Source organism: Lepeophtheirus salmonis, chromosome 12 (assembly GCF_016086655.4).
Source record: "Lepeophtheirus salmonis chromosome 12, UVic_Lsal_1.4, whole genome shotgun sequence".
Taxonomy (NCBI): domain Eukaryota; kingdom Metazoa; phylum Arthropoda; class Copepoda; order Siphonostomatoida; family Caligidae; genus Lepeophtheirus; species Lepeophtheirus salmonis.
This window is the reverse complement of record NC_052142.2, coordinates 6,126,177-6,142,191: the sequence shown is the minus strand read 5'-3', so window position 1 is coordinate 6,142,191 and position 16,015 is coordinate 6,126,177. Positions and strand designations below refer to the sequence as shown.

General features: G+C 29.2%; 1 protein-coding gene and 3 long non-coding RNA genes across 20 annotated transcripts in view; 2 read left to right on the top strand and 2 right to left on the bottom strand.

Annotated features, from left to right (window-relative positions):
* Nucleotides 1–2,376, bottom strand: part of LOC121126968 (solute carrier family 25 member 36) — a 35,040-nt gene extending 32,664 nt beyond the window's left edge. For 14 of the 15 annotated variants that reach the window (XR_011782943.1, XR_011782944.1, XR_011782938.1 and 11 more), the window contains exons 1-2: nucleotides 1,820–2,256; nucleotides 1,628–1,752 (exon numbers count right to left, since the gene is read on the bottom strand). Coding sequence is in view for 4 of the 15 variants with exons in the window: in XM_040722322.2 (XP_040578256.1) it covers nucleotides 1,628–1,752; nucleotides 1,820–2,183 (489 nt within the window). In the remaining 11 variants the exon portion in view is untranslated. Of the gene's footprint in view, nucleotides 1–1,627; nucleotides 1,753–1,819; nucleotides 2,262–2,341 lie in introns of those variants that run through there. The other variant, XR_005867375.2, reaches the window with a different exon arrangement.
* A 4,734-nt stretch (nucleotides 2,377–7,110) lies between these two features.
* On the bottom strand, nucleotides 7,111–8,875 carry LOC121126970 (uncharacterized). Its single transcript, XR_005867381.2, has 4 exons — nucleotides 8,733–8,875; nucleotides 8,409–8,671; nucleotides 8,057–8,352; nucleotides 7,111–7,125 (listed from the first exon to the last, which is right to left on the bottom strand). It is a non-coding gene; the product is annotated as an uncharacterized lncRNA (long non-coding RNA).
* Nucleotides 8,876–9,919: 1,044 nt separating this feature from the next.
* Nucleotides 9,920–11,925, top strand: LOC121126971 (uncharacterized). Its single transcript, XR_005867382.2, has 2 exons — nucleotides 9,920–10,060; nucleotides 11,091–11,925. It is a non-coding gene; the product is annotated as an uncharacterized lncRNA (long non-coding RNA).
* Nucleotides 11,926–11,985: 60 nt separating this feature from the next.
* LOC121126972 (uncharacterized) lies at nucleotides 11,986–15,680 on the top strand. 3 transcript variants are annotated; one of them, XR_011782946.1, is made up of 5 exons: nucleotides 11,986–13,689; nucleotides 13,743–14,080; nucleotides 14,152–14,340; nucleotides 14,644–14,985; nucleotides 15,044–15,680. It is a non-coding gene; the product is annotated as an uncharacterized lncRNA (long non-coding RNA). The 3 variants fall into 3 exon arrangements; XR_005867383.2 differs by having other exon boundaries at nucleotides 14,397–14,985; XR_011782945.1 differs by having other exon boundaries at nucleotides 14,152–14,985.
* The last annotated feature ends 335 nt before the right edge of the window (nucleotides 15,681–16,015 follow it).

The following is a 16,015-nucleotide window of genomic DNA, read 5'->3' as shown; positions in this document are numbered from 1 at the left end:
AAAAAAAGTATGCCAAATTCTTTTTTTTAGGGCTCAAAGAATTCCGTTCATTCATTGAATGCACGTTTCATGGAACGCCGTTCAATTTTGTGTTCCGTTCACAAGCCTGGTTTCACTAATATTAAAGCAGCAGACTAGAAACAAAGGCACAGGGAGTGCGTCTATGGGTGTCCTATTACTAAGAGTGTTCGTCACTAGGGCTATAACTCGATAATAAAATGTTCATATTGTTTAACCATTACACATTGTACAGACAATCACATGGTTATTGAGAATTTAAAATATCACAACTATACTACCTTTAGTTTTGAAGAAGCATGAATTTATTCATGTATTTGCTTAGGGAACGTCACTTTGCACCCCTCTAGTAATAATGTCAATGGAGATCATCCTAGCAAATTTATTTCTATCAAATATAGTAAACAGGTTGAGAATAATTTCTTATTTAATTCAATCATATGCATCAAAACAACACCCATTTTAGCACTAAAATAATTCTATATGTTCTCTGTCTTTGACAAAGCAAAATTAAGGACTTATAGCTCTTTCATGGGTTATCTCAGATTTGATTTTCTCCATTGGATGTGTTGAGAACTAAACTGAAATCTTGAGCTTGAAATTTTTCAATAAATGCATTTATTTATGGATATGCCCAAACTTATATTATTTACAAGTCTTATCAAGCTACAAGTTACGAAATATGTAGAAGTAATTAAGTGAAATTCTTCTTTAGAGTAAAGAAAAAAAACTGGCACGCGCATACCTCCTTATATATCCCAAAATAAGTTCATGACTTAAATCACAAACATCTTAATCCTCTTAAACTATGGAGGATTTTATTTATAAATTAATATAACTATTTCAATAAGCACATTCACTCTGAAGGCATTTCTGAATATTAAGTAAAATGCATTTTTACATTTGTTAGCAATTAATATTTTGCATGTTATATGAGAAAAAGATCAGATTCTATCATTTTAAAGTTCTGGGGATATAATTTGAGTTAATAATATATATTGATACTCTCATAAAAAAAAACATCAGATGTGACATGGACTTCCAGGAGATATAACTTGAATTATATCATTAAGACTAGATTCGACTACAATACGTATAAAGGGTACAACATTTGATTCTAAATTTCCTAGTAGACTTAAAGTCCCATCGAACTTGAAGAGTCGATACTGGACTCAAATTCGTAAGAAATAACTTGTGAACACATTAGAAACAAAGATGTGTTCTCAACTTGCCCCTCCATCAGTGTCCGAATCCTTTATTTGAAGTGAAAGATAAAATGCAATACATTATCCAGGCACACAATAACATTTCAAGAGTCGAAAAATTATCAGATATGATATAAGAAACCCAACATATGAATTAGGCATATAAAATTGAAAGCTGAAAAGGAAAATAATTCATAATTGAATGGAATCGGAAGGCAGAAGAAGTAGGAAACTTTGATGTAATCACAAATATACAGGAACCTTTTTCTTTCAATGTGAACATATTTATGAATGACGCAAAATATAAGGATGATACTAATGGTACTCGTCAAGATGTACTCATTCTCCATTGGTCATTGGAGGAACACAGACAAAAATATAAAGAGAGTGGAATGGATACTTACATGTTTATGGTAGATCTGAGCAACACACTTGCGAATTCTTCCGTAAGAATTCCCCGCATTTCGGTCAAGCTGAAGACGTGTTTTGATGAGCCAAATTGGATTGGTTAGAGTAGACGCCGTGAAGCCTAAGGAAGAGGCAATCAAGAAAGCAATGAAATAAGCATCAATCACACAAATACAAAGAATTGCAACCTGCTGAAGCAGCAGAAAGTACATGCACGAACGGAGTGTCCCGGTTACGCACAGGAAGACACACGTTCACACGATCCTTGGTCCAAGAGTAGGCACAAAAGTACATGGCTCGAGCGGGCGCCACTCCCAACAGATTCGGGCCCAGCCCTTTGAATAGACCACTCAGTCCCTCACATTTCACTATGTCTTTCAAACAGGCCCAAGGATTCGAGCTGAGCACGTAAGGCCCAGGGCAGGAGGATTGCGAGGATTGCAGTCGCGTCTTCACTACCTCAAAAGGGCAAGTCAAAATCGCGCCCAGAGTTCCACCTGTACCACCAGATACTAAGTGGATCACTGTTCGCCACTCCTCTCCAGAAACCATTCCTTCTTATTTACTTCTTCACCTTTTCTCACTCTCCTTCTCTCTTTCTCTCTCTCTCTCCAAATCCCAAGACTCAACCTGGAATAAAGGGGGGACTCATCACTTATTTTAAATCACAAAACCTCTCGACAGGTGGAGCCGAGAATGTATTCATTTACATAACTTGCATTACTTCTGTTCAATGCTCCGCTTTCCTTACTACACATTCGATTCCAAACATAACACAATAAATTATTAAGTAGTATGAAATTCTCAGTCAGAATGAATCATTATTCAATATCATCTTATGCATTCCAGTAGAACAAATGAACACAATAATTCCATAAACCATATTATGTTATGTATTTAAATATATAATCAGCAAGGAAATAAAGAACTGGTTAACATTTAAGAAATACCTTATTTGTGAAAAGGGAGCAAAACAAAAATTCAAGATTTTGAATTCAACTCAGAAATTTTTCTACATATTGTACAATTCCATAGATAACTTATTTTTAGATTAATGTATCTTGGTATTTTTTATTTTTGTTAATTTTTACTAAACAAATTAAATATAAATTGATTGCCATAATCCATAGATTGTTATCCTTTATCGTGCATTAATTAATTAGGAATTGTACATTTTCTGCATTTTAATATGTTGACAAATGTTGCCATAAATACCCTTAAAGAATTTATTAAGAAATAATTTGCTTCTTTTGATCAAAAAATAATGTGGTATAATTGATTTACGTGAAGTGCAGTTAAATACAACAATTCCAATGCTGTTTTAAAGTCTACTCTATCCATTTCATCTTAAAAACCTTCTATCACCTCACAATCCTCTTCACCGTAATCGATACATTATCTTATTGGCCTGTTAGATACAAGGAACTTCAATTTATTTAAATAATTAATCATTGATGATAAAATTTTCGATTCGAGGCATGGCCCTCACAAAATAATGCAACCATATTTAATCCTATTTTCTGTTATCAATTTAATTCCAAAAATAGCCCCCTCTTTAATAATTTTCGAATTTATTGTGACAACCAGAACCATAGAATATATATCACTATATTTAGTTGCTACATTTTTAATCATAAAACATAGTACCGTTCTTGTCGGTGTGTCATCAGCGTCAGATCCATAAAATGTTCCTCCAACAAACTTGGATCTAAGAAAGCTCGGCTACGGAAAATTTGTGTTGGGAAAATTTATCCTGGGATTACTCACACTGGGAGATTTCATATATATAGGCATACTTGTAAATCCGGTTTGTTTTTTAGCTGCCCAATTAATTTTTAATTCGTAGTATAATGAATTAATTTAATTTTTCTTAGCAGTTGTCATTATTATTTAATTCCTGAGTAGTCCACATACTTTCCTAAATAGATTCATTTATATTCAAAACCTGTTAGAACCTTCGTGTGTGCTCATAAAAGACGTAACGTAATCCTGAGGATTTGTCGATGAGTTCTTATACTTCTTATATAAGAACTCATTGTGTAAGTCCTTGTTGGACTCAGAGTAGAATTAGGGATCGACATAGGAATAATTCTAGAAAATATCCTTGATTATATCCTTTTTTCCTTCCTCTCTAGTCACAACTGATTGTAGCTGATTTAATGAAACGTCATGACCATTTTTCTTTCTCTCTTCCATAGCATTTTTCAAATTGTTAGGGTTACCATGTTGATTTTCGGTTTCTTTTTTTTAACATGCCCATTTAACAATGGATTTTCATTTTTGCATATAAAAGCTCGCCGGGTGGAAAAATCGCCTTCCTTTATTTAATTTGAATAATAATCTCACTTATGTGAAATTAATATTTAAATAATAATATAAAATAAAAAAATTATATCGTTTTTACTATTGTTTAATTACTATTGTACTGTTTTTTACTATATGTGATATGCATATATTTTTGTACTTTTACTCAATTTTACTATAACGGTGCATGCTTGATGAAATCTTATCCTTTTTTTTACTATATAAATTAATTTATTATTTTTATTAATTCAACGACTTTACCACGAAACACTTTTTTAAATTATTTATAATTTTTCAATGATTAAATTTTCAGAAAAAGTAAAATAGATCATTTATTCATCTTTATGACCTCAAAACTCAGACTTTAATCAAGTTACTTAATATTTCATTAATGAATAGTAAAACTATCAATGCTATGACATACCAAATTTAAACCATATTCGTTTCCTCGTAATTTATTATAATTATTATTTAAATATAATGTAAACCATCATAATTTTTTATTGTATATCTCAATTAAATGATTTTAATAATATAACTTTTATATTATATTATGACAAATTAAATATTTTTAGTATATAACAATTCATAATTTTAACAATTTATAATTTATACAATTCTAATATAAACAGCCTCTAATATTTTAAATTCAATATCCCCATTGGCTCAATTTTGTAAATCTTGGAACATAATATTTATATGGCATATTGAAGTTCCACTATCAATATGGGTATGAATCTAACTTTTACTGTAAGATTATATACTTAATTATAAAGTGGATAAATGAGAGAGGCTCGTACTCGGAGACACTCCATGGATCCTCTGTTGGCGGTAAAGAGGGAATAATCGTTAATCCGACATTAGAAGAGTCCATGGAATTGACAGTATCTCACTACGCCAGTTAGATACTGTTCCTATCGTCCATTTTGATGAAAACATGATTGATAATTTGTTTGCTCGACGTGAAATATGAGCCTATGGAGTTAGCGAACATTCAATATTGTCAATCTATTGGAATTTATAGTATATGAAATATGTAACATCGTATTTTATGACTAAAAACGTGTTTCCCGTAGCCTTTCCGTTATACCACCAAAAACTCATCTTTAAAATGAACGTGGTATCTTCTTAGATGATAGGTTGAGCGATTTTTACCATAATGAAAAACTAGAACTAACCTTACTAAAAATGCTCATAGTAGGTTATCTGAAAGGCCTATGACGAATCTGTCTTAAGTGAAATTATTATTTACATTAAATAAAGAAAGGCAAGTCTTCCTCCCGGCTAGCTTCATCCTATACAAAATTTCCCAGCGCGAGTAATCCTAGCACAAACTTTCCCAATACAAATTTTCGGTAGGCGAGCTTTCCTGACTCCACATTAGGGAGTATTGCCCCAAAACGAAAATTGAGATAGCAAAGATTTAACAATTGTGAAAGTTGCGTCTTTACAATAGAAATGAACGTAGATAAATATATTTTCGGCCAACCAAAATACTACAACCATCCCCCCCCCCTCCCCCGACCCCAAACTTTTTTTATTCGTCATTAAAAAAAAAATATTTTAATAAAAATATGTATATTGTCATGTAGTGAATATTTTGATTTTTTTTTTAAATTGCCAAGGAATTTTCCAAGGGTTCAAGGAGCAATAAAAGGTTGTGTGCGCACTGTCTTATAAAGAAAATAGGACTTTTTAATTTGATAGTAAAGTGTAAAACATTAATGCTGTAATGAAATGGAAGAAGAAAAAAAAGCAAAAAAACACTTTCACCCTTTTTGCCAAGAAAATACTATTTTTCAGCATCTTAATTAAAATGATACTGTATTTCAAATATAACACAATCACACAAACATAAAAATAATTTTTCTAATAAACTACCCTTGTTCTAAGATATTCATGTATAATTACAAAATAATGTTTTCATTTATTTCTTTCGCCAAAAAGTTAAAAGAGAGAGGCAGAAATAAAGAAACTTAATGATGAATTTTCAGAAAGAGAATTGCTTAAATTAAGATGGATCGGGTTCGATTGAAGGATTGAAAAGACAAAAGTGGTTAAATCTCTTGATGAAAATGAAAAAAAAAATATTACCACGGAGCCATTCAATGAAGTCATAACATTTTCTGCACAAAATAATAAGAAAATTTAGTAATATTTAAAGTTAGGTTGCCATTACATTATTTTTAAATAGAAATGACGGTTTTGTAGTAAAAATACAGTATCTTAAATTTAAATAATGAATACTTTTTAATGTTCATTTTTAGGGGAAAAAATGAATGCCTAGAAGTTTTATTTTCTTATTAAATAGTTCATTAAAAAAAGTTGTAGTAACCACATTGAATTATAAAGATATTTAAACAAATATTTATAGTAATAGATAAATAACTATAATTAATTGGAATTACAAAAGTTACTATTGTTATGATTGTAAAAATGTAAACGATCGAGGGGTAAATAACGCAGATATGGTTAGTGACAGCTTTATGAAACTTTGTCAGGTGATAGATAATATCTTAAATATCAGAGGATTAATACAACATTGATAGAAAATAAATGAATAAAACAAAAAGTAAGAATTAGTATATAAAACCATATCATTTTAATTGGTGTACTAGTTCATTTCTTCTACTAGTCCTTGACTAGTGCTGTGTCGTCCGTGATCACTTCGTTCTTTTGGACAACTCTTTTTAGTGAACGTACTGAACCAACTCAGTTGTATGAATGATTCGTTCGTTTATACCGTAAGTTTCCCATATATAGAATATATAACTTAACCTCAATCAAGTATTTCTATCCACCTTGACTTTTTTAATAAGTTATTATCAATATATTCAAGTGAAGAAGCATATATTTGTGTATTGGACGGTATTTCATTAGTTTGCTACTTTGAGTGCACTCTAATTTGCAGACACGAACAATTGCAAAGTTACCAACATACCAACTGATCTGTTTTTACAAAATAACTAATTCACTAAAAGAACTAAATCATCAAAAGAACCGAATCCTTTACAGTTTATTCGTATTTCGTACATTCAGGTAGCAGTTCACTCAAGTGTACTCTAACTATTGAGTGAAAAAGAATCTTCTACAGCCACTTCCCTGAGCATCATAAATCCCATATAATATCCAAAAATACATCCCGGCCGACCGATTGTGCAGGTTTTCTTAACTAAAAATCACTTATCAACTAAAATTAATGCTTATATTAATATTGGATTAACTAGAGGACAAGTTAAAGATGTTATATAATTATTTATGCAATATGGATGTTATAGAATATAAGGAATGTTAGACTGAGCCTAAGTAAAGTAAGCTTGTATTCCTTAATACCAATTTGGATTAAATACAGTTTGATACAAATGAATACCGTAGTGTGGTAATCAATAATGCACCATATCTTTAAATGTATATTTTATATATATTAAATAAATTTACATCTAATACTTTACAATTTAATCTTTAAGAAGTGGCTATATTGACTCAATACAGGTTTTTTTAAATATCAGCTTGAATTCTTTTTTTTTTCTGGATATTGAGAGTTGAATAAAAAATGAAGTGGAATCAATAAATGATTCTGAATCATGCCCTAAGTTTTATATTTTATAAAATTATTTATATTGAGCAATTTACTTACAAAGATTTAATACAGTATACATGGAAGTAAAGGTTGAAGATATCACAATTTACTGTATTATAAAATAGAAAGGGGTTTCTTACAGCCTATCGATGTATATTATGCACCTACACAAAGACTTATTTGATTCGATTTGGAGTTGAGTACATGATTTGTGATCGTTTATGTATCCGAAATAGTTCTTTGTGCAAGATTTTTTTTTCCTCAAAATGAAAATTGAGAGATTATATTCTTTTGTACAACTTGCAGAAGGAATTTTAATGAAACTTTTAAAATTCAACATAACTTTAAAATTAAAACATGTCAATCCCTCAACTAATAGTGCATTTAATTTGCCAAATTTCATTTTCAAATGGCTAGATAGGTCACAGAAACGGGTTTTTAAAGACTGAAACTTTTCAAACATCTTTTTTTCATCCATACACAATAGATTATCCAAAATATCCTAGTACACACGTTAAGAAAATTAATAATTATAGCTTACATAAAATCTTGACAAAGTATATGTCACAGTAGAGATTGAAATCCATTAGAACCGTTAATTCTCCTAGTAGAGATCGTGATCGTAATCTGTCGTAGGACAGACAAGATATACACAACAGATCTTAAATAATAAAATCTTGACTTTAAATATATATTTTCATCATTTATATTTACAAAAACAAGAATTAATATAATCTATTTTGATTCGCTCTTTAAGAAGGAAGTTCTTTATAATTTCATAGTTATCGATGTTCAATATTTTCATTCAAGGCATGGACTTTCTGAGTTTGAATTTGACTGTGAAATAAAAATTATAGCTATTAGTATATTAGTAAATGATATTTCAACCTTACACCTCAAACTTTGAAGATCTCCTTGTCCTATTCAATCCTCAAAGCTCAACAAATTAACAGATCAATCGGGTTCTTGTATTTATCAACCACTAAAAATCCTGTTTTATTTCGGAAGGGTCTTGAATCCATTTTTTGACTTCCATTCTTTAGGATACAAAATCCTCCCAGTAATATGAAGATGGTTAATTACTACAAAGAACAGAGTCGTTTCTCGAGGTAGTGAGAGAAGCATAAGTGAAGGATCGAAGTTAGCACAGCACAATCTACAATTGTGATAAGTTAATGAAATATTTAGATATATTTAATATTATATATCATATTCACAAATTCAAGCAGACTTTCATGGACGGGGTCCCCATCTTGATCTAGTTTTATAACTCTAGAACTATCCTCTTCTTGACCTCTCGATGAAGAAATGGACTGCATATGAATGACAAGGATTCTTTGTAACGGACCATATTAGTAGTATTCCGTGATTCCTTCAAATTGCCTTGAAAACCTACGTTTTCAAGTTTGAACAGTTGTGATTGGATGTGAAGGGGATGATTGATAAATTCTAGAAATATATTATGAGTCCCAGCATGATCCTATGAATGATGATGATTATTGTAACTTGTAGGATTCAATCCAGAATTGAGCTTGAACAGGGGAGAGTAAGTGATCCTGGAGAAGGGAGTGAGGGACCCGAGCAATTAGCTTAGAGTTATTGTTTACGTGGATTTGAATTGTGAAAAGGAAAAGAAAGAGAAAAGGGGATTATTAAATTGATGATTCAGAAGTAGGTGCGGTGCGAGTTATAAATTATAATTTATAATAGAAATAGACGATGAAGAAGAGGAGTAATGAGGGGATTTACTTGCATTTCCCAAAGTTGAAATAATATCAGAGATTCCATTTCTTCTCACTATTCAAGATGTATCATGACGTCATTTCATATCTGTCTCCCAATCATCACTCATCACTAATCCTCCCTCATCTCCAGTACCGTCTGCCCAATGTCCAGCTCTCCTTCTACTTTCCTACACAAAAACTACTAACTAGTCTAGAAACTAGGGTTGGATCGGTCTAAAAAAGCTAAAAAGACTGCAGTCCTATCGGTCCGATCCTAATTAATTTTATCAGTCCTAGGACCTGTCCTTATCAGTCTTTTTTGGGAACTGCAACAGCTAAAATGACGTAATTTTTAATTTCATTGCACACCTATTCGTTAATCAGGTCTGAAGAATATTTTGTCCTTCCGCGCTGATCCGTTTGTGGAAAAAATATATCATCACTTGTATTATCAAGATTAGTTTAATCTCCTATACGGAGAAGCTGTGAAATTGAAGACTTTAATGGAAGATTGTTATAAGTTGTCCGACTCGGTGTTCCCATAGAAACTCCAGAGGCTACGACAAGTGACAAGTCTGATGGCCATTTATAAGACCTTTAGGTTGTCCTCGAAGGCCCTTATGGAGCCTATGAGGAGACCAGTATGATATCTCGGACAGTGGCAGCAATGTCTAGTGCTTCTGATCTTTAAGATCAAGCAGAGGAAAAAAGGAGGGTCTCCTATCGGTTAATTAATTTACCGCTACTTCAAATTCTAACTCTATTCCTAGACCAGCAGCAGCACCTTGCCCAATAAAGAGGATGAGGGGGCCAAAGAATAGGTAATTTAAATCTTTTATTACTATTTCAAAAAACTTGTGGTCGCAAATACCAAACACACCTCCTTGATTTATAAGAAAAGTCCCACAACCTTAGCGTTAGACGGAATTTAGCGGCAAGATTTTGGATCTTCTTCGCTTTCTCATCAGGAAGTGAAATAGTCATGGGAAATTGTCCCATGACAAACCCAGATAAAAAAGTTGCTTTCCTTGAATCAATAACTAATATTTTAATAAGAAATTCAAACCAAGGATTGTGTATACCATCAATGCTATACACGAGGAGAGTGAGGCTTGCACATAGGTATTGTCCATAAAAATTAATTCATCTTAATAAATACTACAACTTATCGTAAGTTGTGACGTTAGATATGAATCCACTATTTCAAAAGCTTATTAAAAATTATCGGTGCTGATTAAACCCCATGAATATAATGACAGTTTTTTTCCATTTAAATCTGGAAAAAAAACGACGATGGTCAGGATTTAAAAAAAAAGAAGGATATGTATCAGAAAGATCTACGGAATATTAATTAATCAATTGAAGATAATTTATATTTATAATAAACTATAAGCTTATTAATTAACTATTAATATCCATCGATAATTATCTTTATGAAGTAGCATTGCCCATCAGGTGGTAGAAAAGTAGTTATTTCTTCCCTTTGGTCCCACCTCTGACGATAGTCATAAGCAGAATGAAAGGACAGGATTGCTCCTAAACAATTTTAATAATTTCCGAATGGACCTGATCAAGATGGTTCCTGAACTTACAGGAACTGTCAATGAAATCGCTAAGATTGGGATCGGCTCGAAGGATTTTCTCATGTCTGGACTATCAGACTCTATCATAATCGGGAGTGCTTTTAAAATAGTCTACTCTATGACATTAAATATAAATTAATAAGGTGTTTATTCGTTTTTTTATGTTCCATTCTTCTATTACTCAACATTCAGTAATATATTATATCTCATATTTTAATAATAATTATGTTTATTTATTAATAATTGTTGATATTTATCTATTAAATAGGAACACAAAACTAAGGATTCATGTTTGTACTGCTTACTCTATATCAGAAAAATATTAAATAAAACATAAACGGTGCCTTTAGATGCCATCAATACAATTGAAACCTCCAGTATCGACGATATCTGATTTATATTTTTTAATTCAAACTTTATCCTAAGTATGGAGTCTCTTCAACTCAGTATTTGTAGTATTATAACCTTTTTTTAAATGTACTATAATTATCCGTTGTTATCTGATGAATTGTAATATTCTATCCAGGATTTAAGTAATTCTCCATTAAAACGGATTTATTTGGATTTACATTTGTATTTGAATTGTTGTTATTTGTATATATATATTTACATTTGTATTTGAATTGTTGTTATTTGTATATATATATTTACATTTGTATTTGAATTGTTGTTATTTGTATATATATATTTACATTAATATTTATTTTATTTTTTAAAGACTAATATTGATAATGTAGCATGTCTACTATATTTGTCTAATAATAAATGAAAACTAATATTTTGTTTAAAATATCATACTTAATAATATATAATAATTCTATAATATTGTTATTTAAAGAGCTTTAATACTTGATTCCGTACAATTAACAAGTGGACTAGAATACAAAATAGTTATGAGGTATCTAATGGAAGAAACTGCTATATTATTTAAGAGCAATTCCTAAAAATATGAAGTTATAACTAGCAAAAATCAATGATTAATAGTTGTTCTCCAATTTATACATTAAATACTTCAATTCCTATTCCAAGTTAAAATGTATTATGTAGTTGACTTTTACGACATACAAATATAAGGAAAAAATAAATTTCAATATTATTATTAATTAGATAAATTTAATTATACATATATTAAGTGGGTACAAATTTTTGTGCAAAGTGGTATAAGTTCATTTTATATATATTATTCCATTAGGATGTAAGAAATAATTGAAAAAAGTTAGTGTAAGATATAGTTTAATTTTAATAATACAAGATGGTCCAACTTTTCTATTATGCCTTTTTGCTGTATTTATTTAGTATGCAAAATTATGGATTCATAATTTTATACAAGTTCTTAACCTTTTAAATCAAGATTGCGGACAAATATTAATAGTTTTATAATCTCTTAACATATTTAATAAAGATCGATGGAACTTTAATTATGTTTTTTAGGACATTTATACTTTGTGTGGTTAATTAAATTTATCCAATATTATAAAAAAAATATTATTGGATAAATTCGAATTATCTTACACAATTTGGATATCCTGGGCAATTTACTTACTGTTGTTTTTTCCATAATACTTCATTTTCTAATATTTTTAAGTGAACATTTTGGTTACATAAATATTCCTATAAAACATAAACTGAATAAGATTAATCATTTAGAATCAGACTTGAGTTCTCTCATGTTTTGTATGCTATTACTTTTATATATAAGTTTTACTAGCTGAGATTTATTAACCTACTTTCATTATTTTATGTGTACATTTTATTAATTCAATTTTTTGATTTTGATCAAGTTCAACCCAGCTCGAGTTTAAATAAGTATTTTCTACTCGTATCTCCTAAACTTCGTGTTTTCTAAGTTTTTCTTGAATTATTATTTGTTCTTCTATTCTTCGCTTCGTGTTTTCAAAGTTATTTCTAAGATATTTTTTATTGTGTTTACTACTTCAATAAATTACATAAACTAAATCCATTTCAATTATAATATGCAGAATAAATTTAATAAGCATTGCAGTGAGTGCCGGTATTAAAGATGGGGCTTACCATAGACACAGTACTTTCAAGTAAAACATATTGAACCGTGCAAAATTATTTAGTTTAAAAGAAATTCAAATTAAATTATAAATGCCTAGATATCAATGACGTCAACAGGATTATTTTTTGGGTGGAGGCTTGTTTTTTTTTTGTTTTCTCTAGAAAATTTCAGAAATTAGATTTTTGCTACGCTCCATAATTTGGTGGAATGAATGAAATCCTTAAAAAATTATTTTAACCTCGATTTTAAAGATATATATATCTCGCTCAAAAAAAAATTCTAGTACAAATCAAAAATTGCTTTATTTGGAGGGGAAGGGGGTTGCGAACGCACCTGCTACATTAATTATAATATATTAACATTTATTGATTTCTAAGAATTATATAGTAGTGTCATATATTAATTATGCATAAAAACCGAGCTTTAATTAAATCTTCAATAAGTCGCTTAATCCAAGGAATACTCGATACATATACATTTAACGCTCACAGTTTTTTACATTGACTTTTTTTAACTATTTAGGGTTATTTTTCATATGTTTAGTGTATGTCTTGGTTAATCTTATATAAATTCCTAGAAATTCATTAATTATATATTATAGAGGTATTATTTTAAAACAATTAAAACAGAATATGTTGATTCAGATGGAAATTACATTATAGAGATAATTATTGATGAAGATCATATGGATATGGACACTAGTATTGTTGATCCAGATCAAATGGATACTAATATTGTATTATTATCACCTAAAAATGAATCTATTAATAGTACTCATGACCATCCTGATGACGATAATCTTTTTAATATGGAAACTCAAAATGAGTCCAATTAAGTGCAAAAAGTGAGTTATATATTTAATGTTATATGTAATTTTTAAATTTTATTTTTTTACAGGCCACTTCCACAAAAAAAAAATCCAAAGTTTGGAGCATATAATAAGTAGAGAGGAACAAAAATGATATTGAAATTGATGATCCCACGAAAGATAAAAAAAGTAATCTTGTTGTACCTTACAGTTTATAATTTATATAAGAGGACAAATTACATCATCTCTCACGAAGATGATAATCAAAGATTTAATGCCGCTAAGGGCCATAGATCAATCTGGTTTTAAAGAATTTGTTAATATTTTGGATCCTAGATACATTCTACCATCAAGGACAAATATGCGTCAAAACGTTATACCTAAATTAGTTAATGAAGAAAGAAATAAGTTATGTTGAATTTACAAAGTATATTTAAGATAATGGTTATCATTTCCATATAAATAATGTCATAATATTTTTTTAACCTTATCACTTAGCTCATACAAGAATTGACCAATGTAGTTTTTTTAGGCCTCACTACAGATACTTGGTCAAGTGTAGGCATGGATGCATTTATTTCATTGACAGCACATTATATAGATCAAAGAGTACTTAAAGAAAAATTATTGCCGAGTTCAGAATATAAAGATCGACATACTAGTGAAGCAATATCAAATTTTATAATGGTATGCACAACATTTTTATAAATTATATAAAATTTGAATGTGTAATTTTAATTTAGACTGTTATTGAAGAATATAAAATTACTAAAAAGATTATTTCTATAACTACCAACAATGCTAGAAACATGAAAAAGCCTATTGAAAATACAATTTTTGTAAATATTCCATGTGTAGCACATAGACTTAATTTGTGTGTAACACAATCTTTTAAAAAATCAGTTAAAAGAGATATAATAATAAAAATAAAATTAAAAATATTGTAAAATCAAATTTACTGGAAATTATACAACTTCGTCTTTATCAAAGGGTGAAAAATCTTATTTTAAACTGCGAAACACGATGGTATTCATCCTTTTTAATAATGGAAAGATTTATCAATCTTAAAGATTTTATAGTAATTTACTTTTACGAGGATGAAATGGAAGAATTCTGTCAAGAAGATTGGAAAGAAGCCATAAATATGGTTTCTATATTAAATCCTTTATAAGAAGCAACCAAAATGATACTTGGCTCAAAATTTTCAACTTCGTGTTTAGTATATGTAATTGAAAAAAATATTATTAAAATTATTAAATATATTGTTAGCAACACAAGAAAATTTTTTCGAAGAATGTAAATCCTTATTAATAAATCTTATTAGTGAAATAAGTAAGTAATTTATATCTTTTTAATATTTTAAAAAATTTACATAATTTTTTTTTTAAAGATTCGCGGTTTTCAATAATTTCATCCGTAAAATATATCAATTTGAGGATATTGACGTTAAAGAACCCTTCAATAAAAATGGTGAGATTTAAAAATGACAACATTTTACAATCTACCATAGACAACATTACTGCAAGACAAACGGAGTCGGTATTAATTTCTACTAAAAAAGAAGACAAAGATGATGATGAAGAAAACACCTTAAAAAAATACGTTAATGCAACTTATTCAAAAGGAACAAAAGACGATATCTAAAAAAATAAGTTATGTAAAAAAAAATGAGTGCAATATAAAAGAAGAACTAAATATTTTCCTTGGTGAAGAATGCCTAAGTTCCAACGAAAGCTCATTAAATTGATGGTATTGAAAAATATAGATTTCCAAAGCTATCCCAATTATATTTTTCTTTGGGTATTATTCAAGGTTCTTCAGTTCCCTCTGAAAGGGTCTTTTCAACGACGGGAAATACACTAAGTGATCGAAGAAATTACTTGTCAAATGGCATGGCAGAAATACTAATAATATTAAATTCTAATTACAAATAACTATTTTTTTCGAATTTTATATTATCAATATAGATTTCAAATGCATTTATAAATTATTTTCATAAATACTATTAAAATATTAATTAATACAGACTAATTGCTTAAATGATTTAAAATACAAAAACTTTAGACTGCAGAAAGTCCCAAAAGATAATTAAGGAGCTGAAGGTACTTAAAGGTTGTTTATTTTTTATATATATAAAAAATTATTATATTTGGTGATAAAAATTTGAATAATTAAAAAAATCAAACAAATTATACTCTTGTATTTGGTACACATAATACAATATAAAAAATTGAATATACATAATTTACTTAAAATTAAATTATAATGGCATAGTTATATTGTTAATATATATTAAATTAACTAAAAATAGGGATACAATCAAAACCTCATCTACCTTTACAAGGCTAAAATAACTATGAGT